Source organism: Bombina bombina, chromosome 8 (genome assembly GCF_027579735.1).
Source record: "Bombina bombina isolate aBomBom1 chromosome 8, aBomBom1.pri, whole genome shotgun sequence".
NCBI classification, from domain to species: domain Eukaryota; kingdom Metazoa; phylum Chordata; class Amphibia; order Anura; family Bombinatoridae; genus Bombina; species Bombina bombina.
In genome coordinates, this window is record NC_069506.1 from 195,610,942 (window position 1) to 195,638,217 (window position 27,276).

General features: G+C 39.4%; 1 protein-coding gene across 1 annotated transcript in view; it reads left to right on the plus strand.

Moving 5' to 3' along the window:
• Window positions 1-21,331, plus strand: part of LOC128638700 (sodium-dependent neutral amino acid transporter B(0)AT2-like) — a 94,675-nt gene extending 73,344 nt beyond the window's left edge. Inside the window, 5 exon segments of the mRNA XM_053690822.1 lie at window positions 5,519-5,693; window positions 8,559-8,760; window positions 11,212-11,371; window positions 12,245-12,407; window positions 12,981-21,331. Coding sequence (XP_053546797.1) covers window positions 5,519-5,693; window positions 8,559-8,760; window positions 11,212-11,371; window positions 12,245-12,407; window positions 12,981-13,325 — 1,045 coding nt within the window. The 3' untranslated portion in view covers window positions 13,326-21,331.
• Window positions 21,332-27,276: the final 5,945 nt, after the last annotated feature.

The window sequence follows — 27,276 nt, forward strand, 5'->3', positions numbered from 1 at the left end:
TTCACTGCTGTGTGGGAGAGGGAGGGGCCGTTTTTGGCGCTCTTTGCTACGCATCAAAAAATTCCAGTCAGTTACTTTTATATTTCCTGCATGATCCGGTTCATCTCTGACAGATCTCAGGGGTCTTCAAACTTCTTTGAAGGGAGGTAAATTCTCTCAGCAGAGCTGTGAGAATTCTTATAGTGACTGTGAATAAAAACGTTGCTTTGTATTTTTTTATGTCAAATTTAATTATTGTTATTTTACTAATGGGAACAAACCTTTGCTAAAAGTTGTGTTGTTTTAAAGTTTGATGCTATAACTGTTTTTCAGTTCATTATTTCAACTGTCATTTAATCGTTTAGTACCTCTTTGAGGCACAGTACGTTTTTGCTAAAAAAGATTATAACCAAGTTGTAAGTTTTTTTGCTAGTGTGTTAAACATGTCTGACTCAGAGGAAGATATCTGTGTCATTTGTTCCAATGCCAAGGTGGAGCCCAATAGAAATTTATGTACTAACTGTATTGATGCTACTTTAAATAAAAGTCAATCTGTACAATGTGAACAAATTTCACCAAACAGCGAGGGGAGAGTTATGCCGACTAACTCGCCTCACGCGGCAGTACCTGCATCTCCCGCCCGGGAGGTGCGTGATATTATGGCGCCTAGTACATCTGGGCGGCCATTACAGATAACATTACAAGATATGGCTACTGTTATGACTGAAGTTTTGTCTAAATTACCAGAACTAAGAGGCAAGCGTGATCACTCTGGGGTGAGAACAGAGTGCGCTGACAATGCTAGGGCCATGTCTGATACTGCGTCACAGCTCGCAGAGCATGAGGACGGAGAGCTTCATTCTGTGGGTGACGGTTCTGATCCAAACAGATTGGACTCAGATATTTCAAATTTTAAATTTAAATTGGAGAACCTCCGTGTATTACTAGGGGAGGTCTTAGCAGCTCTCAACGATTGTAACACCGTTGCAATACCAGAGAAACTGTGCAGGTTGGATAAATACTTTGCGGTACCGGCGAGTACTGAAGTTTTTCCTATACCTAAGAGACTAACTGAAATTGTTACTAAGGAGTGGGATAGACCCGGTGTGCCGTTCTCACCCCCTCCAATATTTAGAAAGATGTTTCCAATAGACGCCACCACTCGGGACTTATGGCAAACGGTCCCCAAGGTGGAGGGAGCAGTTTCTACTTTAGCTAAGCGTACCACTATCCCGGTGGAGGATAGCTGTGCTTTCTCAGATCCAATGGATAAAAAATTAGAGGGTTACCTTAAGAAAATGTTTGTTCAACAAGGTTTTATATTGCAACCCCTTGCATGTATCGCGCCGATTACGGCTGCGGCAGCATTTTGGATTGAGTCGCTGGAAGAGAACCTTAGTTCATCTACGCTAGACGACATTACGGACAGGCTTAGAGTCCTTAAACTAGCTAATTCTTTCATTTCGGAGGCCGTAGTACATTTAACCAAACTTACGGCTAAGAACTCAGGATTCGCCATACAGGCACGTAGGGCGCTGTGGCTAAAATCCTGGTCAGCAGATGTTACTTCTAAGTCCAAATTACTTAATATACCTTTCAAGGGGCAGTCTTTATTTGGGCCCGGTTTGAAAGAAATTATCGCTGACATTACAGGAGGTAAGGGCCACGCCCTACCCCAAGACAAAGCCAAAGCTAAGGCTAGACAGTCTAATTTTCGTCCCTTTCGGAATTTCAAAACAGGAGCAGCATCAACCTCCACTGCACCAAAACAGGAAGGAGCTGTTGCTCGTTACAGGCAAGGCTGGAAGCCTAACCAGGCCTGGAACAAGAGCAAGCAGGCCAGGAAACCTGCTGCTGCCCCAAAGACAGCATGAATCGAGAGCCCCCGATCCGGGACCGGATCTAGTGGGGGGCAGACTCTCTCTCTTCGCCCAGGCCTGGGCAAGAGATGTTCAGGATCCCTGGGCACTAGAGATCATATCTCAGGGATACCTTCTAGACTTCAAATTATCTCCCCCAAGAGGGAGATTTCATCTGTCAAGGTTGTCAACAAACCAGATAAAGAAAGAAGCGTTTCTACGCTGCGTACAAGATCTGTTATTAATGGGAGTGATCCATCCGGTTCCGCGGTCGGAACAAGGACAAGGGTTCTACTCAAACCTGTTTGTGGTTCCCAAAAAAGAGGGAACTTTCAGGCCAATCTTAGATTTAAAGATTCTAAACAAATTCCTAAGAGTTCCATCGTTCAAAATGGAAACTATTCGGACAATTTTACCCATGATCCAAGAGGGTCAGTACATGACCACTGTGGATTTAAAGGATGCTTACCTTCACATTCCGATCCACAAAGATCATCACCGGTATCTAAGGTTTGCCTTCTTAGACAGGCACTACCAGTTTGTAGCTCTTCCATTCGGATTGGCTACGGCTCCAAGAATCTTCACAAAGGTTCTGGGTGCCCTTCTGGCGGTACTAAGACCGCGAGGGATTTCGGTAGCTCCGTACCTAGACGACATTCTAATACAAGCTTCAAGCTTTCAAACTGCCAAGTCTCATACAGAGTTAGTTCTGGCATTTCTAAGGTCGCATGGATGGAAAGTGAACGAAAAGAAGAGTTCTCTCTTTCCTCTCACAAGAGTTCCATTCTTGGGGACTCTTATAGATTCTGTAGAAATGAAGATTTACCTGACAGAAGACAGGTTAACAAAGCTTCAAAATGCATGCCGTGTCCTTCATTCCATTCAACACCCGTCAGTAGCTCAATGCATGGAGGTGATCGGCTTAATGGTAGCGGCAATGGACATAGTACCTTTTGCACGCCTACATCTCAGACCGCTGCAATTATGCATGCTAAGTCAGTGGAATGGGGATTACTCAGATTTGTCCCCTACTCTGAATCTAAATCAAGAGACCAGAAATTCTCTTCTATGGTGGCTTTATCGGCCACACCTGTCCAGGGGGATGCCATTCAGCAGGCCAGACTGGACAATTGTAACAACAGACGCCAGCCTACTAGGTTGGGGCGCTGTCTGGAATTCTCTGAAGGCTCAGGGACTATGGAATCAGGAGGAGAGTCTCCTGCCAATAAACATTCTGGAATTGAGAGCGGTTCTCAATGCCCTTCTGGCTTGGCCCCAGTTAACAACTCGGGGGTTCATCAGGTTTCAGTCGGACAACATCACGACTGTAGCTTACATCAACCATCAGGGAGGGACAAGAAGCTCCCTAGCAATGATGGAAGTATCAAAGATAATTCGCTGGGCAGAGTCTCACTCTTGCCACCTGTCAGCAATCCACATCCCGGGAGTGGAGAACTGGGAGGCGGATTTCTTGAGTCGCCAGACTTTTCATCCGGGGGAGTGGGAACTTCATCCGGAGGTCTTTGCCCAAATACTTCGACGTTGGGGCAAACCAGAGATAGATCTCATGGCGTCTCGCCAGAACGCCAAACTTCCTCGCTACGGGTCCAGATCCAGGGATCCGGAAGCAGTTCTGATAGATGCTTTGACAGCACCTTGGAACTTCGGGATGGCTTATGTGTTTCCACCCTTCCCGCTGCTTCCTCGATTGATTGCCAAAATCAAACAGGAGAGAGCATCAGTAATTCTAATAGCACCTGCATGGCCACGCAGGACTTGGTATGCAGATCTAGTGGACATGTCATCCTGTCCGCCTTGGTCTCTACCTCTAAGACAGGACCTTCTGATACAGGGTCCATTCAAACATCAAAATCTAACTTCTCTGAAGCTGACTGCTTGGAAATTGAACGCTTGATTTTATCAAAACGTGGTTTTTCTGAGTCGGTTATTGATACCCTGATTCAGGCTAGGAAGCCTGTTACCAGAAGGATTTACCATAAAATATGGCGGAAATACCTATACTGGTGCGAATCCAAAGGTTACTCCTGGAGTAAGGTTAGGATCGCTAGGATATTGTCTTTTCTACAAGAAGGCTTAGAAAAGGGTTTATCAGCTAGCTCATTAAAGGGACAGATTTCAGCTCTGTCCATCTTGTTACACAGGCGTCTGTCAGAAGATCCAGACGTCCAGGCCTTTTGTCAGGCTCTAGCTAGGATCAAGCCTGTGTTTAAGGCTGTTGCTCCGCCATGGAGTTTAAACTTAGTTCTTAACGTTTTACAGGGTGTTCCGTTTGAACCCCTTCATTCCATTGATATAAAATTGTTATCTTGGAAAGTTCTGTTTTTAATGGCTATTTCCTCGGCTCGAAGAGTTTCGGAGTTATCAGCCTTACATTGTGATTCCCCTTATCTGATTTTTCACTCAGACAAGGTAGTTCTGCGTACTAAACCTGGGTTCTTACCTAAGGTAGTCACTAACAGGAACATCAATCAAGAGATTGTTGTTCCATCCCTGTGTCCAAATCCTTCTTCAAAGAAGGAACGTCTTCTACACAATCTGGATGTAGTTCGTGCCCTCAAGTTCTACTTGCAGGCAACTAAAGATTTTCGCCAAACTTCTTCCCTGTTTGTCGTTTATTCTGGACAGAGGAGAGGTCAAAAAGCTTCTGCTACCTCTCTCTCTTTTTGGCTTCGTAGCATAATACGTTTAGCCTATGAGACTGCTGGACAGCAGCCTCCTGAAAGAATTACAGCCCACTCTACTAGAGCTGTGGCTTCCACTTGGGCCTTTAAGAATGAGGCCTCTGTTGAACAGATTTGCAAGGCTGCAACTTGGTCTTCGCTTCATACTTTTTCCAAATTTTACAAATTTGACACTTTTGCTTCTTCGGAGGCTATTTTTGGGAGAAAGGTTCTTCAGGCAGTGGTTCCTTCTGTATAATGAGCCTGCCTATCCCTCCCGTCATCCGTGTACTTTTGCTTTGGTATTGGTATCCCAGAAGTAATGATGACCCGTGGACTGATCACACATAACAGAAGAAAACATAATTTATGCTTACCTGATAAATTCCTTTCTTCTGTTGTGTGATCAGTCCACGGCCCGCCCTGTTTTAAGGCAGGTAAATATTTTTTAAATTATACTCCAGTCACCACTTCACCCTTGGTTACTCCTTTCTCGTTGATTCTTGGTCGAATGACTGGGACTGACGTAGAGGGGAGGAGCTATATGCAGCTCTGCTGGGTGAATCCTCTTGCATTTCCTGTTGGGGAGGAGTTATATCCCAGAAGTAATGATGACCCGTGGACTGATCACACAACAGAAGAAAGGAATTTATCAGGTAAGCATAAATTATGTTTTTTCAAATAAAGAAAGCAAGAGAACGAAGAAAAATTGATAATAGGAGTAAATTAGAAAGTTGCTTAAATTTGCATGCTCTATCTGAATCATGAAAGAATAAATTTGGGTTCAGAGTCCCTTTAATGTTGAAATATGACAGAAAATATTCTGTTGCTCATTTAAAATTCAAAGTAAGTGTTATTGCATTGTCTTTTTTTATTGTGTAATTACCAATTATTATTCAATTATACGGTATTTAGTGGTCCTTTAAGTCTTTGAAGCATAGGTTTATTTTGGTCTAGGCAGTTTACTTTAAAGTGTGTATTTTTCCATATCCCTATCAGCAACATGAGGAGCATTTTTGACTTATACGATAATGGCACCTTACCATTCGACTTGTTACCAGTGAAGAACCTGACCAATGACGACTACAGTCTATGGTATCAGATGACAAACAGTACATTCAACTTGCAGAAGTATGGGATTGAAGACTGCCGGGTTGAAAATGAAATGCAGAAGGTATAATCACTTTCTTCCATAATTTATTTTTTTATATTTGCTTACTGCCTTTTTAATTAATGCAATTCAACTGTATATACTAGTTCTTTTAAAGGAACACTATACTATAAAATTTGTTTTGCCTTAATGTGTTCCAATTGATTTGTTATACCTACTGCAGAGTATTGAATGTATGGGAAATTCTTCCTTAGAGTTTATGTCTGTATTTGAAATAGCTATTTTTTCTCAATAAAACCATCACGTAGGACATGCCCATAAAAATGGGCTGAGTCTGCAGCATTTGTTAGGTATTAAATTGCTAATTATGGTTGGGGGTTTGAATAAGCACAAGCAGCTATTTCAGATACAAAATCTCTCTCCCTCATACCCCACTGTGAGATTAATCAGTACTATTGTCTCCTGTTTACATACACCGAGATTACGAATTTTGCGTTAGCCTTAAAAAGCAGCGTTGAGAGGTCCCAACGCTGCTTTTTACCTAACGCTGGTATTACGAGTCTGACAGGTAGATAGATGCTCACCACTCACTTTTCTTCCGCGACTCGAGGCTACCGCAAATCCCCTTACGTAAATTGCGTATCCTATCTTTTTAATGGGATTTGCCTAACGCTGGTGTTACGAGTCTTGGAAGAAGTGAGCGGTAGACCCTCTCCTGTCAAGACTTCGACCGCATTAAAAAGTCAGTAGTTAAGAGTTTTATGGGCTAACGCCGGAACATAAAACTCTTAACTAAAGTGCTCAAAAGTACACTAACACCCATAAACTACCTATTAACCCCTAAACCGAGCCCCCCCCCCCCCACATCGCAAACACTATATTAAAAATTTTGAACCCCTAATCTGCCGACCGGACATCACCGCCACCTACATTATACCTATGAACCCCTAATCTGCTGCCCCTAACATCACCGACACCTACATTATATTTATTAACCCCTAATCTGCGGTCCCCAACGTCACCGCCACCTACCTACAATTATTAACCCCTAATCTGCCGACCGGACATCGCTGCCACTTTAATAAATGTATTAACCCCTAAACCGCCGCACTCCCGCCTCGCAAAAACTAGTTACATTTTATTAACCCCTAATCTGCCCCCCCCAACGTCGCCGACACCTACCTACATTTATTAACCCCCAATCTTCCGACCCCAACCTCGCCGCTACTATAATAAATTTATTAACCCCTAATCCTATCTAACCCCCCCTAATTTAAATATAATTTAAATTAAATGAAATTAATTTAACATAATTAAATAAATTAATCCTATTACTAACTAAATACTCACCTATAAAATAAACCCTAAGCTAGCTACAGTATAACTAATAGTTACATTGTAGCTAGCTTATGGTTTATATTTATTTTACAGGCAACTTTGTATTTATTTTAACTAGGTACAATAGTTATTAAATAGTTATTAACTATTTAATAACTACCTAGCTAAAATAAGTACAAAATTACCTGTAAAATAAATCCTAACCTAAGTTACAATTACATCTAACACTACACTATCATTAAATTAATTACCTAAACTACCTACAATTAATTACAATTAAATTCAATAAACTAAAGTAAAAAAACAAACACTAAATTACAGAAAAAAAAAAATTACAATAATTTAAAACTAATTACACCTAATCTAATCCCCCTAATAAAAAAAGCCCCCCAAAATAATAAAATGTCCCTACCCTATACTAAATTACAAATAGCCCTTAAAAGGGCCTTTTGCGGGGCATTGCCCCAAAGTAATCAGCTCTTTTACCTGTAAAATAAAAATACAATACCCCCCCCGACATTAAAACCCACCACCCACAAACCCCTACTCTAAAACCCACCCAATCCCCCCTTAAAAAAAACCCTAACTCTAACCCCCTGAAGATCTCCCTACCTTGAGCCGTCTTCACCCAGCCGGGCACAAGTGGTCCTCCATACGGCAGAAGTCTTCATCCGATCGGGGCAGAAGAGGTCCTCCAGATGGCAGAAGGCTTCATCCAAGCTGCATCTTATATCCTCATCCTTCCGGAGTGGACGCAGAGCCATCCTCTTCAAACAACGTCCTAACGAAGAATGAAGGTTCCTTTAAATGACGTCATCCAAGATGGCGTCCCTTGAATTCCGATTGGCTGATAGGAATCTATCAGCCAATCGGAATTAAGGTAGGAAAAATCCTATTGGCTGATCCAATCAGCCAATAGGATTGAAGTGTAAGATTAGGGGTGTTTAGAGTCGGGGTTCGTGTTAGGTGTAGACATATTTTTTATTTCCCCATAGGAAACAATGGGGCTGCGTTAGGAGCTGGACGCTGCTTTTTTGCAGGTGTTAGGTTTTTTTCCAGCCAGCTCAGCCCCATTGCTACCTATGGGGAAATCGTGCACGAGCACGTTTAGCCAGCTTACCGCTACCGTAAGCAACGCTGGTATTGAGGTGAGATGTGGAGCTAAATTTTGCTCTACGCTCACCTTTTTGCGGCTAACGCCAGGTTTAAAAAACCTGTAATACCAGCGTTGGCTTAAGGTAGCGTTAGAAAAAAAAGCCTCGTTAGAAACGCACCCCTGTTAACGCCAAACTCGTAATCTCGCTGATAGTTTTTTCTGCAGAGAAATGTGTGTTACTCATTTTCAGTGTAGGCGGGGCTATAACGGGCAATAGTAGCTTTTTTAACCTCTTAAGGACATATGACGGAATTTTTCCGTCATAAAACAATGTAGCAGACTGAAAGCTGTGTCCTTAAAGGGTTAAATAACACAATAAAGGTAAACAAGTTGCTTGCAAACAAATACACTCCAGCAGGTAAAATGTACCATTGGGAACACATCAAAAGGGAGAAATGCATTTTTATTTATCATTTGTTTCTTGCCTCTTCCAGGGCGTGGAGGGGACTGGCTTGGCATTCATTGCCTTCACTGAAGCAATTACACACTTACCTGCTTCTCCATTTTGGTCTATACTTTTCTTCCTTATGCTTTTGAACCTGGGTCTCAGCACTATGTTTGGGAACATGCAGGGAATCATCACTCCGCTGCTTGACAACTTCAAATGTTTGCGCAAGAGGAAGACGATATTCACAGGTAATGACATGACTTCACTATTTTGGGCGCAAATGGACGTGGTCACATCATCAATCTGCTTTCTTTTGTAGAAATATTGCTTGGAGTTCTGTGTAGGTGAATGCACAACATTATTTTTAATAAAGATTTTACCAAAAGTGATTTAATGGACAACTGAAAAAGAAGAGAAAAAAGTTGCAAGTTTTCCGTTTCTTCAGATCTTCCTCTTACCCAGTGTCTGAAGAAAGGATAACAGTGACATGACAGATTGCATGTTTTAAAGGGATATGAACCCCCCAAATTTTCTTTTGTGATTCTGAAAGAGGATACAATTTTAAAAGTTTCCTTTTTACTTCTGTTATCAAATTTGCTTCATTCCCATGGTATTCTGTGTTAAAGAGATACCTAGGTAGGTTTCTGGAGCACTGCATGACAGGTAATTGTGCTGCCACCGTTTTGCTGCTAAATGCGTTCATATTAAAAAAAAAATAACAAACTTTAATAATTTACACACAATCTGTACAGAAATAGCAGACATGCATGGCTTTGCCATTGCTTTTTGGTAATTAGAAGGCTGCTAATTGCAGCTGCGCACCACACTTCTATTATTCCCAGTAGAGATCACCCTCCCACCCACTGATCCCTACCGAACACCTCCCAAGCAGCTCTCTTCCCTCCCAGACCCACCACTGGTGGCTACCATATTAGGCGCTGGCAGTCTGCCAGTATGCAGTTTTAGAAGCTGCTATCTTAGGTACTGGCAGCTGTCTGTCAGTGCTGAGTTTATCGTTTTGATTTATTTATTTATTAATAAAAATGTTTTCTGTAGTGCAGTGATCCCCCCCCTCAACCACCCCCCATGTGATTGTCACTAGGTATGCCCTCCCTAGCCCATTTCTGTAGTGTAGGGAACCCATTTGTCCCCCTCCCTCACCAAGCATTTGCCCCCCCCCCCCCGCAATGCACAGACTTCCTCCTTGCCTCCCACACCACCCATGGCATCACAACAAGCGGATACAGACAGTGACACAGAGAGTCACTGTTTGTATCGGCAATCTGACTTCTTATGGTAAAGGAAGTACGATACGTTCTTCCTTACCATGTGAAGGCAGATACCTTCTACCTCTGGCTGCATTCTCCGTCGTCAAAGCTGACAGTGAGGCCCGCAGCATGAGCCAGACTGTTGGACTGATGTACTGCATCAACAGGGTACGCTGGGCAAAGTACTGTGTGACAAAGCACTTAAACCCTTTTGGTTTAAGGGGCTAAAGGGACATGAAACCCTAGTCTTTTCCTTCATGATTCAGGTAGAACATATGACTTTAAACAACTTTCCAATTTACTTCTGCTAATTAATTTGATTCATTCTCTTGGCATCCTTTGTTGAAGGAGCAGCAAATTACTACTAGGAACTAGCTGAACACATCTGGTACACCAATGAGAAGAGGCATTTATATGCAGTGACCCATCGGCTGCTACCTCCCATTAGTGCATTGCTGCTTCTTAGCCTACTTAGGTATGCTTTTCAACTAAGGATAGCAAGAGAATGATTCAAATAGATAACAGAAGAAAATTGGAACGTTGTTTAAAATTAAATGATCTGTCTGAATCATGAAAGAAAAAAATGTGAATTTAATGTCCCTTTTAAACTCAAAATGCAATATTCAATAAATATATTCATTATTTATTTTGCCTGATTGTCCTGTTACTTATTTCTGAAAAGTGTGTTTTTCCAGCCTACAGACTTTAGATACAATTCAACAAACTGATTACTTTATCAGTCAAAGAACCCTGATATTTATATGGTAAACAATACTCAAGAGGTTCTAAAATGGTATGCCCTTGGACTGCAAAACTATGTATTTGTTTGCAATACAGAGTTTTATTGTTGATATATACTATGAATATATAGATATGACATTAAAGGGATACTAAACCCAAATATTTTCTTTCGTGATTCAGATAGAGCATGCAATTTTAAGCAGCTGTCTAATTTACTCCTATTATCAATTATTCTTCGTTCTCTTGCTATCTTTATTTAAAAAAAGCAGGAGTGTAACGCTTAGGAGCCGGCCCATTTTAGGTTCAGCACCCTGAATAGCGCTTGCTTATTGGTGGCTACATTTAGCCACCAATAAGCAAGCAGAAACCAGGTTCTGAACCTACAAATTGTCCGGCTCCTAAGCTTTGCACTCCTGCTTTTTAAATAAAGATAGCAAGAGAACGAAGAATAATTGATAATAGGAGTAAATTAGAAAGCTGCTTAAAACTGCATGCTCTATCTGAATCACGAAAGAAATACTTTGGGTTTAGTGTTCCTTTAATGTAATGTTGAAGATAAAGTTAAATTAAAAAGCTATTACCATTAACTACAGTTCTCTGTTATTAATACATAATAATAACAAAGCAAGTTCTTAAACTGTTTTACGGCAGTATATTTTTTTGAAATCGTTATCTTCTCTTGTGTTTTAGCTTGTTGCTGTGTTTTTGGCTTCTTGATTGGATTGATCTTCGTCCAGCGGTCTGGGAATTATTTTGTGTCTATGTTTGATGACTATTCAGCAACGTTACCCCTCATCATTGTGGTGATTTTCGAAAATGTGGCTGTAGCTTGGGTGTATGGTGCAGATAGGTATATATTTATGAAGGAAAAGATTTTGAACCTTTATTTTTTATACATGAATTGTCTGCCTAAGTGTTTTGTTTCGTATCTTTAATTTTTGCTTAAAATAATGCAATTGTAAGAGTTATGCCTAAACACTTAAGGAGGTATATATTTATACTGTGCAAAAATGTCAACTATTGTACCACGTATCATCTGTATTATTTTTAGTTTTAAGCAAAAATGTGATGTTTTTTGGCATTGCATTTTAGCCCTTTAGTTGATCCTGCTTAAATAGACCGTAAGGTCAAAATGTCATTTTCTGGATTCAGAGTGTGCTATTTTAAAAACCTTGTCTTATTCTACTATCAAATTTGCATTGCTCTCTTTGCAATCTTTGTTGAAGAGTAAATCTATGTAGGCCCATTGGAGCAAAGGAGCATGCACGTCTTTAGCATCAGTGTTTGAAACATTGCTTGTAGTAGTGTTGTACGTGGTTGAGAATACCATTTTAAAAAAGTTTTCAATTTAGTTCTATTATCAAATTTGCTTGATTCTCTTGTTATTCTTTGTTCAAAATATATCTAGATAGGCATTGTGCACGTCTGGAGCATTACATGACCGGAAATAATGCTGCCATCTAGTGCTCTTGCTAATGTTTAACATTATTACAAAACTGCTGCCATATATAGTGCTTCAGACATGTGCACGCTCCTGAGCTTACCTTCCTGCTTTCCAACAAAGGATAACATGAAAACTAAGAAAATTTGATAATAGAAGTAAATTGCAATGTTTATTAAAATTTGTTTTTTTCTACCTGAATCATGAAAGATTTTTTTTTTGGGGGGGGGGTTATGTCCCTTTAATTCATCCTCCTAAATATTCCTGTATGCTTGTGTTCAGGTTTATGGAAGACATTAAAGGGATGTTGGGCTTTCGTCCCTGGAGGGTGTATAAGTACATGTGGCAGTATATCAGCCTCCTTGCCATGATTGGTCTTCTTTTTGCAAGCTTGATCAAGATGTGTATTGCTCACCCGACCTACAAATCATGGAACATGGAGAAGGTGTGTATGGTTATGTCTTCTTCTCTGAGGGGAAATTTCATGAGTAGGTTAGACGGAAATTGCCTTTTGTATACATTTCTAAGAATATTTTCTTAGGTACAGTTTTAAAAATATTCCTGATTTATTTAGTAACACCCCCAGACGTCAGTAAGGAATTTAGCTGTAAAAGAAAACCCAAAAAGTTGCTCACCCCAAAATAATTGAATGTATAGTACACTTAAGTATGGAGGTGCACTATACAATAGATACTATTGCAACAAGTAGTATACAGAAAGATATACTATATATGTACCCCCATAAAGTCTAGAGAAACTGCACTCATCCAATACAAAATAGAAAAAGCAGGAGACAGATAGTTTAAAGCACCTAAATGTAATTATTACAAAATATTACATAACAATTAAAAGCTACTAAAAAACCTGGAACTTTCCTGTAACCCGGTGTGCTTGCAGCTAATAGAGACTTCTTGAGAATCAAGGAAAATGGAAGGGAAGATTAAGCTTTCATGTCTCCGGCATAGGTATGATATCAAGTTGATTTAATTTATGATTTTTGTTTTCTTTTTTACTCTAGGCACAAGAAGTGGCATTGCCATACCCATCCTGGGCTCTAGGCATGCTTGTAAGTTTGATTGTATTGGCTTCTTTACCCATTCCAGTAATGTTTCTGAAGCACATCACAGAAGAGTGGCTACAGAGAAAGAGAAACAAGACCTTTGGCCAGTGTGAGTACATCCAAGGAAATACCACGGATGAAATAGCGGCAACAATGGATGAGAGCCCAGCAGATGTAGGACATGTGGGGAATGGTTATCTGCCTGTGGAGATGGAAGACTTTGCTGAAAGGGGGAAACTTCTAAGCAACAGTGAAGAACCTTATGAGGATCAAACAGAGGAAAATACAGATGTAGCCAGCTAAATATTTCATTTTAAAAATATGTTGGGATTTAAATAAGTAATCTGTTACACGGGAAAAATAACACCATAAAAATAATCTCTAAACTGTGCCGATATGTGAATGGTGCCAAGCGGACAAGCCGGATTTGTCTGATTGTGATCAAATACTACCCCTAGATAAAGCTGCATGCTGCTTTCTACATTAACATTTTGTTGAATCAGTAAGATTGTTGTGCCATTTGGAAACAAAGAAGGGGTTCCTTTTTTCTAAGCTGCTTCCCACCAGTATTTAGAGTTTCTACCTCTCTTACTGACGTCACTAAATGTTTGGACTTTTTTATTGAAAGAAAACAAAAAAGGTACAGATGCATATAAAGCATCAGTTTTGTATAATTAGTTGATGCTTGTATACGCTCTTTCCTCAGCGTGTACAACAAAGGAGATAGTATGTTCTTGCGCTAGTATGTATCATGATTATCACTTGAAACTGACCCTAGAAGGGAAAAAATTGGTGGTGTTACAACAAACACTAAGCACTTTCATTGGCTGATGACTATCATTATGGAGCCCTCACGGAAAGGAAAGCGACATCTTCAGGAAATATGATCTGTAAAAGACTTGCGGACCAGAACCCAGGCAAATGAATATGCCTAATTTGTATCAGGTCTAATTTATCTGTAATATTTCTGGATACTAGTTACTGATTTTGTAAACCAGAGTATCCCTCACTAAAACATCATCTCCTTTTTATTTTGCACCTTGTAATTTATTTAATTGTGTTTCCTATAAAAACATTGATTTCTTCCTAAACCTTTTCCCAATGCTTGAAGGAATGATTGTTTTAGTCATATCATATGATATGTCCAATATAAAGGCTCAAGAAGACAGACACAATGGTTAACTCAGTACTACATTATGAAGTATAGAGATACATTGTCCGTCTGTTTTTGTGTTCAGGTGTATCTAGATATTTTTATTTCTGTATATATTGCTATTTATAGCTTTGCATTCAAGCTTTTTAGAGATGTATATTTTGAAGAAAATAGTGGTTATAAAACATTTACTATATAATTAGGTTGATCACAATCCTTTAGAAAATGTTATCAAATAGATTTATCTACAAAAATCCCTGTAGACATTAATGGTGATATTCTGTAAAAAAAATCATTAGATTGTGATCAACCTCTATATTTTCAGTTCTGTTACGGCATTAGTATTTTATGCAATGCATAATTCGGTTTAAAATAATTTGCTGTCAGAGGCTCTTGAGTGTAGTGGCACTCGCATTTAAAGGAATAGAAAGGTCAAAATTGAAATATGCATCGGTGCATTTCAATTTAAAAATATAAGAATTTTTCCAATATACTTCCATTAGCAAAAATATTACTAGTAAGTTACTACTGTTTTCAGCAGCATACGCACATATGCTTTGAGGGCCTGTGCACCAACATTCAATACCCAGACTTTCTCAAAGAGCCAGCAGTGGATTGTATGGCACGTCTTCACAATACACACCACTGCCCGCTACTGAATACTAGCACATGGGCCCTCACAGCATATCTGTGTATGCCGCTGAAAAGCAGTCATAACTTTTACTAGAAGCTTTTTTGCTAATGGAAATATATTGCAAAAATGTTTTTATTTAAAATTGAAAAGCACCCATACACATTTCAATTTTTACCTTCATATCCCTTTAACATTATCTTAGCTTGCCATTCCAGCTAACGATTAAAATCCAGAGGAAGCTTTTTAGTTAGTGGCTTTAAGAATGAATAACTGATACAGTATTTAGCATAACTGTTCTATTTGACAGGGTTAAATTATATTAATTAATAATATATATTGTAAAAAGGTTTGAAGATGAAAAATAGATTTGCACAGTAAAACTTTATATATATATATATATAGTAGTCTCTGTTTTGGTCTTCCTGTCTCTTTTTTTTACATTTTTTGTGTATTTCTGTTGACTTCTCTCTATCCCTTTTAAATGTTTAAATTCTAGAAAATGATGCAGAAGATAAGTAACATGTCAAGAAAGGTGTATTATAATTCATTTCAGATTATAAAGACATGTGTTTGCTAAGTAGTCAGAATCTGTGTTAATCAATTTGTTCTTGATTAGGAGACTTGTTACAAAGCACCTCCTGATAGTTTTGTTAATAGACTACTAGAATGCTAGAATTTTTATTACAAAGTAATTAAAGGGACACTCAAGTCAAAATTTAAACTTTCATGATTCAAATAGAGCATGCAATTTTAAACAATTTTCCAATTTATTTCCATTAACAAAATGTGCACAGTCTTTTTATATTTACACTTTTTAAATCACCAGCTCCTACTGAGCATGTGCAAGATTTCACAGAATATACGTATATACATTTGTGATTGGCTGATGGTTGTCACATGATACGGGGGGAGTGGAAATAGATATAACTTTGAAATTTGTCAGAAAGAAAATCTACTACTCATTTGAAGTTCAGACTAAGTGCTATAGCATTGACTTTTTTTTATCATGCATTTGTTGTTTATGCAAATCTACTGTATTTACTGGTCCTTTATATAAGAATACTGCAAATGTGGCCCCAGAAATGATTTTTGTTAATTACAAGTGCCATATTTTGTTGAAGAGTACAGATGTGTCAAAGCAGGAGTTTAGTACATATTTGCAATTACGTATTTTAACATTTTCAGCAGTGGCCTTGTGCAGACTGCAAAATGTCATTGGAACATTGTTTGAACCAATTTAGTAATGCAAAAAAATAAATGAAACAATGAAATGGACAACTATTTTTCTATCATGTAAAATAATTGTATGTAATACTTGTTGGGTGATTTTTAAAATTGTACAATTTGTGTAGTGTGAACAAACCTGTGAACACTTGAGAGTTCAAATTGAATTTTTTTTTATATTAGTGAAACTACAATGCAAATTGTAAGACAATAAATCTACAATTATTCCTAAGAGGAAAAAACGTTAAATAGTCTATAGTCTTTTACTTGTACACACATTTATACACAACCTTCTCTTTCCATCAAAAACAAATCTGTTCAAATGCCTAGTTTCCATTGCTGTTTTAAACTGTGTAAACTATTGGTAACATAAAACATCTCCATAGACGTTAATGGAGACACTTGTTACCACCAGTTTACAACAGCAATGAAAAGTAGGCCAAAGTCTAGATTACAAATAATTGCATGTCTAGCATTCACACACTCATACCATTATGACCAAAAATCTAAGTTCAAATTGAAAGGTACTAGAAAGGGGCTGTACAAATGCAAATTATATTACTCTTTTGTTTATGCAATGCTTATTTTAAAGGGACATTATACACTCATTTTTTCTTTGCATAAATGTTTTGTAGATGATCTATTTATATAGCCCATAAAGTGTTTTTTGTTTTTTTTAAATGTATAGTTTTGCTTATTTTTAAATAACATTGCTCAGCTTTTTAGACTCCTAACCAAGCCCCAAAGTTTTATGTGAATACTGTCAGCTACCTTCTCCAGCTTGCTCCTGTTTGTTTAATGGGTCTTTTCATATGCAAAAGAAGGGGGAGGGGGGAGTGTCTTATTTCCCACTTGCAGTGGGCTTTCCAGCTACCTTTTCAACAGAGCTAAACTGAGAGCTTGTAAGTGAGTTTTTAAACAGTTTTATACTGGATTTTTGTATCAGTGTCTGTGCATCTTATTCTTTATAGTAGTGTCTATTACATTCAGTTATATGAAAATGAGTGTATACTGTCCCTTTAATGAAAACAAACATTGGATGGTATATTCAAAATATTTACCTTACCCTAAAGTTGAACACTTTATTAAGGTATCTGTAGTGTGCACAAGAATCTCAGATATGTCTCTGATCGGATATGTACATATAAAGACAAGTCCAAGGACTTGGGATGAATAATGAAGAAATAGGCACGCAGGGCAATCCATAAAGTCACAGATTAACAGGACACGTATGCAGGTAATGGCCATAAGGGCTGATTAAGCATGTTTTGGTCAGGACGCTTGCATGTAATGGACAGCAGGACACATTTATGCATGTAAGGGGTAACAGAACACACCATGCAGGGAAAGCTATGCAGGTAATGGTCAGCCAGACATAGAATGCAGCTAATGGACAGCAGGACACATAGGGGGCGATTTATCATGGCCCGAATGGGGCCAAATGCATCTGTTTCTGCCTGAGCCTTCAGGCTCGCCCGAAACAGGAGTTAAGAAACAGCAGTCTTAAGACCGCTGCTCCTTAACTCATCCGCCACCTCTGAGGATGAGGAACGCTGTGACCCAGTTTAGTGAACCAACTGCAAATACATGCCTTATGCCTCTAGTCAGTCTAGTCAAACACTGTGTACTTGCAAATACTGCTAGCTCACACTGGTCTTCTGTATGGACACTATCATTTTAATGTCAGCATGTCTTAATCTGTGACTGCCATCACTTGTAGCGCATCTGGGAACTATTATTTTGTCCTAGCCTACAGGTGCCACATTACTTACTGGGAATAGTAGTTCCTAACCACCATTAATGTAATGTGTAATACAAATGGCTCCGTACTTGAAATAAAGTATTTCCTTGTACTGGAGAGGTATTACTTGAATCAATCTAATATGTGGTGATCACAAAGGTAAGGGGCTTCATGTAGTTATAACCGTCATGTGACTTTGATATCGATAATGGTTGGTCACCATGGCGATGACTGTTCACGTTTTGTTAGTGTTGTCAGGGTTTATAAATCTTTGCATTTCTAATCATTACATATTTACAGATGTCCCTAATAATTATTGTAAAACTAGATTACATTGTGTGAAAATCTACACAAGATGATTTTCATGCAGGTACTATATTCTGATGCAAAATATGGGTACCAGTGACCAAATAACATATTTTCTAACTGAAAACAATTGAACAAACCTGAAGCGACTTAAACTCAAGAGATTTCTGCAAATTTAAATGCACAGTTTCTATTTATTTGTTGGATTTACCTTGCTGGAAAAAAAGGTAAATGTGGCGTGCAAAAGTATGGACACCCTTGCAGATGATTCGTTAGAGATTTCTTTGTAAGGTCTCACAACATTGTCTCACTCTCAATTGAATTTTTAGTCATTAATCTATGTCTAGATTTGATAGTTCCAGAAGTTGGTAAATTATCTGACCTCTTAGGGTGGTTTGCTTCTGTTCAACAGCCATGGTTTCTTCGAAACATCTCACCGTGGGTCAGAGAATAAGGACAATTCATTCAGAGAATAAGGATAATTCATTCTTACAAAGCAGGGGACGTTTTTAAAATATATCTAAACATTTCCTGCTTGCACTTTCCACAAGACAAAATGGCATTAAGGGGTGGAATGTTAAGAGGAATTGTTGAAGCGAAGGTAATATCTGAAAGACCAAGATTAATCTCCAGTAGAACTACTCAAAGAGTGGTTAAGAAAGCAAAATAAAACTCTCCCATATCACTGCAAAGGAAGTGCAGGGAGATTTAGATAGCAATGGAGTAATGCTAATGTAATAGTGTCCAATCTCCAGCAAGGCTTGCACACATATTTGCATTGGAGGGCCAGTAGAAGGAAACCTTACCTGCAATCTCATCACAAAACTAAACAACTTAAAGAGACAGTAAAGTAAATTTACTTAAAGGGACATAATGCTCATATGCTAAATCACTTGAAACTAATGCAGTATAACTGTATAAAGCTGACAGGAAAATATCACCTCTATGTAAAAAAGGAAGATATTTTACCTCACAATCTCCTCAGCTTAGCACAGCTCAGCAGAGTAAGTTCTGTGTAAAAAGTTATACTCAGCTGCAGGTAAAAAATAAAATAAAAAATGAAGAAATGAACAGCAGTCAATCAGCATCAGCAGTGCTGAGGTCATGAACTCTTACTGTGATCTCATGAGATTTGACTTAACTCTCATGAGATTTCATAGTAAGCTTCCTTTACCTGATTGGTGAAATAATATGAGCGTTCACGAGGCTCATCCTTTCAGCTGTCCCAGGACAGACACACTAAAATGCTGCTTAGAAATCCTTTACAATGGGAGGTGGCTACTGAGGAACTTTTGAGGTAAAATATCTTTCTTTTTTACATAGAGATGTTCAGGTGATATTTTCTAGTCAGCTTTTTACAGCTATGCTGCATCACTTTCAAGTGTTTAAACATTTGGGTATTATGGCCCTTTAATTCCCTAGATATCCTTTGTTCCAGGAGCAGCAATGAGAGCCAGCGGAACACATTGAGTAATTCAAAAACAAGAAGGCATATATGGGCAGCTACAAATCATCAGCTAGCTCCCAGTAAACTGCTTCTCCTGAGCTTACATAGGTGTGTTCTTCAATAAAGGATGTCAAAAGAACAAAGGGCTTTTGATAATAGAGAAAAGCAGCGTATGTTTTTAATGCAAGATATTAATATCCTGTATTATTAATCTTGTCTCTAAACCAAAGCCATGTCAAAATAAAAAAATAAAAAAATTATTTTTTTTACAACAAACTTTATAATGAATAATGTTACAGTATAATGCATATAAATTACACATCATACACACATGTACCGTATACACATAATGCCCCAGCTAAAATGTATGACTAATTTACAAGTTCTTTTGGAAGTGAAATGGTTATTTTCACATACACAAATTGATATTTATCTTTCACATTGAACAACAGTATCAGTGTAAACACTTGTATTGTAAGGGATATTCATTATGGCCATTGTTTTAGTGATTTGCATTTGTTACGGTGTATCTGGTAGGTTTCTGGTAACTTCTCAATGGGAATCATGGTTTACTTTCAGCTCTAGTAACTTGTACTTGAGCATGAAAATTATGCTTTCAATTTGTAATATGCATTTAGTACAATATAGTGCAAAACAATGCTTAAATTAAATGTCAACTTTCAGGAATCGGTGCTCGTTTTTTAAAAAAAAAAAAAAAGATTAAAAACAGGGGCACTTTCATTCATGAAAGTTTACATTGCACCGGATTTTACAAATACCTTCTTCTCCTGAAACACTGGATCGCTGATCGCCCCGCCTGCTTCTTCCTGCTGTACTAACACAGCAATGACAAAACCGGCTTCCTCCAATCACAGCGTAGCCTAACCAGATAAACGCTCCGGGGGGGGAAAGCCACAATTGGAGAGAGCTGATTTTGTCATTGCTGACGAAGTACAGAGGAGCTGTAGGCGTGGGATCGGCGATCCGGTGTTTCAGGAGAAGAAGGTAAGTATTTGTAAAATCCGGTGTAATGTAAACTTTCATGAATGAAAGTGCCCCTGTTTTTAATAGTTTTTTCTACTGTGTGAAATCACAGTAGAAAAGTGTATTCCAGAAAATTTAGCGCTAGATAAAGAAATTAAACTACGAAGAATGGAGGATTCAGACCAATAGGTTTAGGCAGTAAATTGATGAAATGGCAAAAGAGAAATATATGCAAGCTAAAAAAAGAAAATCATTGTCCTAAAGGTTTTATTATATATATGTATATATATATATATATATATATATATATATATATATATATATAAATCTACCCCCTAGTCTTTCTACAGTCCGTATTCAACATAGCAATTAGGCAATTATATAACTAAGTTCCTTATTGAATCTTTCTCATACCAAAATGTAAAATAGGAACTGGATAAACCTGTATGTGCAAGCTAGAGTCAGTTGGAAGTGCTATAAGCTATGACAGTTTTGAGCCTGGATTATCATCTATTTTCATATTTTCATTTTTTTTCTTTTGTTTAAAAATATCCAAGAGTTTGCCAAAGTGTTCTTTTTTATAAAGAAAATAGGGGAGATGGCTGTAAAAAAACAAGCGGAATGCAAGTACAAATTTACTTATTTTTAACATTTCTCTTTTTGAAAGGTAAATACATTTATATATAAAAAAATCTGTTATATTTTTGGAAATCACAAGAGACTGATAGAAAAATATGTATTAAATGTACAATACAATTGCATTAACAGATTGTATATAATGTGTATGTTTAAAAATAAATAAAAAAAAATGTTAGTTAAATCGTTTGTATTTTCATTTATCAGTTTTAACATAACCTTGTTATTTACGGTAATTTTAGAATACTTTTTAGAGGATCAACAAAATATTCTGCATAAATGGTATACAGGGTTCAGATGTAAAATGCTGTGGATTTATGTGGCTATTTTAAATAGAGATACTATGGATACCATTGTTTCCAAATATGTACATAAAGGGACAGGAAACCCAAAAATGTTCTTTCATGATGCAGACAGAGAGGCCCATTTATCAAGCTCCGTATGGAGCTCGTGGGCCCGTGTTTCTGGCGAGTCTTCAGACTCGCCAGAAACAGCAGTTATGAAGTAGTGGTCTAAAGACCGCTGCTCCATAACCCTGTCTGCCTGCTCTGATGAGGCGGACAGGAATAGCTACAATTCAACCCGATCGAGTACGATCAGGTTGATTGACACCTCTCTGCTGGCGTCCGATTGGCTGCCAGTCTGCAGGTGGCGGCGTTGCACCAGTAGCTCACAAGAGCTGCTGGTGCAATGCTGAATACGGAGAGCGCATTGCTCTCTGCATTCAGCGATGTCTGTCGGACCTGATCCGCACTGTCGGATCAGGTCCGACAGACATTTAATAAATAGCCCTCAGAGCATGCATTTTTAGACTACTTTCTAGTTTACTTCTATTATCAATGTTGTTTCATTCTTTTGGTATCCTTTGTTGAAGGAACAGCAATGTACTACTGGGAGCTAGCTGAACACATAAGTGAGCCAATGATAAGAGGTATATATGTGCAACCCCAATCAGCAGTTAGCTCCCAGCTCCTGAACCTACCTAGGTATGCTTTTCGACAAAATATACCAAGACACTAAGCAAATTAGATAACAAAAGTAAATTGGAAAGTTGTTCAAAATGATATGCTCTATCTGGAAACATTTTTGGTTTCATATCCCTTTAAAGGGTTTGAAAGTCAAAATTAAACTTCAATCATTTAGATTGTGCATATAACTTTAAGACACGTTTAAAGGGAATAAAATCCAAATGTGTTCTTTCTTTATTCAGATAGGGCATATCATTTTAAACCAGGGATAGCCAACTGGTGGCCCCCGGGTCACATGGAGCCCTCTGCACTTGTTTTCGCAGCCCCAGGGTAAAAGTAGAACTGACAATATGTTCCATAGATTTTGTGGCCCCAGAAAAAAATTGGAACCCTTTTGAAGGGGAGAACACAAATAGTGGGTAACATTACCTAATCTGGCACTGTGACCCTGAGCATTTTACCATTATTAGTGAGTTTAATATTTATAAATTAATATGTGGCCCTTAAGGCTTCTAAAATATTGATCTATGACCCCCATGTGTTAGGAAGTTGGCCCTCACTGTTTTAAACAACGTTCCAATTTTTTTTCAAATTGACTTTGTTCTCTTTGTAGCCTTTGTTGCAAAGCACATGTACATATGCTGGGAGTTAGCTGGTTATTAGTGGTTACACACATTTTGTCTTTTGTAATCGGTTTACCAGATGTTATCAGATGGCTTCTAGAAGTGCATTGCTGCTCTGAAGTTGACAAATAATCACCTAGATTACGAGTTTTGCGTTCGTGTTTTAACGCTGTACAAATTGTAATTTCAGCATTAAAACAGCACCCCAGTAATTACGAGTCTTGTCGGTCTAGCTGTACCGCAAGCCTTTTAGCCTGTAACGCAATGTCAGTCCCGCACACGTAAAAATTACGTTTCTCCAACATAGGTGTGTCCGGTCCACGGCGTCATCCTTACTTGTGGGATATTCTCTTCCCCAACAGGAAATGGCAAAGAGCCCAGCAAAGCTGGTCACATGATCCCTCCTAGGCTCCGCCTTCCCCAGTCATTCTCTTTGCCGTTGTACAGGCAACATCTCCACGGAGATGGCTTAGAGTTTTTTAGTGTTTAACTGTAGTTTTTATTATTCAATCAAGAGTTTGTTATTTTAAAATAGTGCTGGTATGTACTATTTACTCTGAAACAGAAAAGAGATGAAGATTTCTGTTTGTAAGAGGAAAATGATTTTAGCAACCGTTACTAAAATCGATGGCTGTTTCCACACAGGACTGTTGAGAGGAATTAACTTCAGTTGGGGGAACAGTGAGCAGACTTTTGCTGCTTGAGGTATGACTCATTCTAACAAGACGATGTAATGCTGGAAGCTGTCATTTTCCCTATGGGATCCGGTAAGCCATTTTTATTACAGAAAGAAAAAAAGGGCTTCACAAGGGCTTTTTAAGACTGTAGACATTTTCTGGGCTAAATCGATTTATATATAAACATATTTTATACTCCATAGCCTTGAGGAATTATTTTAATCTTGGGAATTATGTAAAATAACCGGCAGGCACTGTATTGGACACCTTATTCTCTAGGGGCTTTCCCTAATCATAGGCAGAGTCTCATTTTCGCGCCTCTATTGCGCACTTGTTTTTGAGAAGCATGACATGCAGATGCATGTGTGAGGAGCTCTGATACATAGAAAAGACTTTCTGAAGGCGTCATTTGGTATCGTATTCCCCTTTGGGCTTGGTTGGGTCTCAGCAAAGCAGATACCCGGGACTGTAAAGGGGTTAAATATAAAAACGGCTCCGGTTCCGTTATTTTAAGGGTTAAAGCTTCCAAATTGTGGTGAAATTTTGGTGAATTTTGAACAATTCCTTCATACTTTTTCGCAATTGCAGTAATAAAGTGTGTTCAGTTTAAAATTTAAAGTGACAGTAACGTTTTATTTTAAAACGTTTTTTGTACTTTGTTATCAAGTTTTTGCCTGTTTAACATGTCTGAACTACCAGATAGACTGTGTTCTGAATGTGGGGAAGCCAAGGTTCCTTCTCATTTAAATAGATGTGATTTATGTGACACAAAATTTAGAGAAAATGATGCCCAAGATGATTCCTCAAGTGAGGGGAGTAAGCATGGTACTGCATCATCCCCTCCTTCGTCTACACCAGTCTTGCCCACACAGGAGGCCCCTAGTACATCTAGCGCGCCAATACTCCTTACTATGCAACAATTAACGGCTGTAATGGATAATTCTATCAAAAACATTTTAGCCAAAATGCCCACTTATCAGCGAAAGCGCGACTGCTCTGTTTTAGAAAATACTGAAGAGCATGAGGACGCTGATGATATTGGTTCTGAAGGGCCCCTACACCAGTCTGAGGGGGCCAGGGAGGTTTTGTCTGAGGGAGAAATTTCAGATTCAGGGAAAATTTCTCAACAAGCTGAACCTGATGTGATTACATTTAAATTTAAATTGGAACATCTCCGCGCTCTGCTTAAGGAGGTGTTATCCACTCTGGATGATTGTGAGAATTTGGTCATTCCAGAGAAACTATGTAAAATGGACAAGTTCCTAGAGGTCCCGGGGCCCCCCGAAGCTTTTCCTATACCCAAGCGGGTGGCGGACATTGTAAATAAAGAATGGGAAAGGCCCGGTATACCTTTCGTCCCTCCCCCCATATTTAAAAAATTGTTTCCTATGGTCGACCCCAGAAAGGACTTATGGCAGACAGTCCCCAAGGTCGAGGGGGCGGTTTCTACTCTAAACAAACGCACCACTATACCCATAGAAGATAGTTGTGCTTTCAAAGATCCTATGGATAAAAAATTAGAAGGTTTGCTTAAAAAGATGTTTGTTCAGCAAGGTTACCTTCTACAACCAATTTCATGCATTGTTCCTGTCACTACAGCAGCGTGTTTCTGGTTCGATGAGCTAGAAAAGGCGCTCAATAATAATTCTTCTTCTTATGAGGAGATTATGGACAGAATTCATGCTCTCAAATTGGCTAATTCTTTCACCCTAGACGCCACTTTGCAATTGGCTAGGTTAGCGGCGAAAAATTCTGGTTTTGCTATTGTGGCGCGCAGAGCGCTTTGGTTAAAATCTTGGTCAGCGGATGCGTCTTCCAAGAACAAATTGCTTAACATTCCTTTCAAGGGGAAAACGCTGTTTGGCCCTGACTTGAAAGAGATTATCTCTGATATCACTGGGGGCAAGGGCCACGCCCTTCCTCAGGATAGGTCTTTCAAGGCCAAAAATAAACCAAATTTTCGTCCCTTTCGCAGAAACGGACCAGCCCCAAGTGCTACGTCCTCTAAGCAAGAGGGTAATACTTCTCAAGCCAAGCCAGCCTGGAGACCAATGCAAGGCTGGAACAAAGGAAAGCAGGCCAAGAAACCTGCCACTGCTACCAAGACAGCATGAGATGTTGGCCCCCGATCCGGGACCGGATCTGGTGGGGGGCAGACTCTCTCTCTTCGCTCAGGCTTGGGCAAGAGATGTTCTGGATCCTTGGGCACTAGAAATAGTCTCCCAAGGTTATCTTCTGGAATTCAAGGGGCTTCCCCCAAGGGGGAGGTTCCACAGGTCTCAATTGTCTTCAGACCACATAAAAAGACAGGCATTCTTACATTGTGTAGAAGACCTGTTAAAAATGGGAGTGATTCATCCTGTTCCTTTAGGAGAACAAGGGATGGGGTTCTACTCCAATCTGTTCGTAGTTCCCAAAAAAGAGGGAACATTCAGACCAATCTTAGATCTCAAGATCCTAAACAAGTTTCTCAAGGTTCCATCGTTCAAAATGGAAACCATTCGAACAATTCTTCCTTCCATCCAGGAAGGTCAATTCATGACCACGGTGGATTTAAAGGATGCGTATCTACATATTCCTATCCACAAGGAACATCATCGGTTCCTAAGGTTCGCATTCCTGGACAAGCATTACCAGTTTGTGGCACTTCCGTTCGGATTAGCCACTGCTCCAAGGATTTTCACAAAGGTACTAGGGTCCCTTCTAGCGGTGCTAAGACCAAGGGGCATTGCAGTAGTACCTTACTTGGACGACATTCTGATTCAAGCGTCGTCCCTTCCTCAAGCAAAGGCTCACACGGACATTGTCCTGGCCTTTCTCAGATCTCACGGATGGAAAGTGAACGTAGAAAAAAGTTCTCTATCTCCGTCAACAAGGGTTCCCTTCTTGGGAACAATAATAGACTCCTTAGAAATGAGGATTTTTCTGACAGAGGCCAGAAAATCAAAACTTCTAAACTCTTGTCAAATACTTCATTCTGTTCCTCTTCCTTCCATAGCGCAGTGCATGGAAGTAATAGGTTTGATGGTAGCGGCAATGGACATAGTTCCTTTTGCGCGAATTCATCTAAGACCATTACAACTGTGCATGCTCAGTCAGTGGAATGGGGACTATACAGACTTGTCTCCGACGATACAAGTAGATCAGAGGACCAGAGATTCACTCCGTTGGTGGCTGTCCCTGGACAACCTGTCACAGGGGATGAGCTTCCGCAGACCAGAGTGGGTCATTGTCACGACCGACGCCAGTCTGGTGGGCTGGGGCGCGGTCTGGGGACCCCTGAAAGCTCAGGGTCTTTGGTCTCGGGAAGAATCTCTTCTCCCGATAAATATTCTGGAACTGAGAGCGATATTCAATGCTCTCAAGGCTTGGCCTCAGCTAGCAAAGGCCAAGTTCATACGGTTTCAATCAGACAACATGACGACTGTTGCGTACATCAACCATCAGGGGGGACCAAGGAGTTCCCTGGCGATGGAAGAAGTGACCAAAATCATTCAATGGGCGGAGACTCACTCCTGCCACTTGTCTGCAATCCACATCCCAGGAGTGGAAAATTGGGAAGCGGATTTTCTGAGTCGTCAGACATTTCATCCGGGGGAGTGGGAACTCCATCCGGAAATCTTTGCCCAAATTACTCAATTGTGGGGCATTCCAGACATGGATCTGATGGCCTCTCGTCAGAACTTCAAGGTTCCTTGCTACGGGTCCAGATCCAGGGATCCCAAGGCGACTCTAGTAGATGCACTAGTAGCACCTTGGACCTTCAAACTAGCTTATGTATTCCCGCCGTTTCCTCTCATCCCCAGGCTGGTAGCCAGGATCAATCAGGAGAGGGCATCGGTGATCTTGATAGCTCCTGCG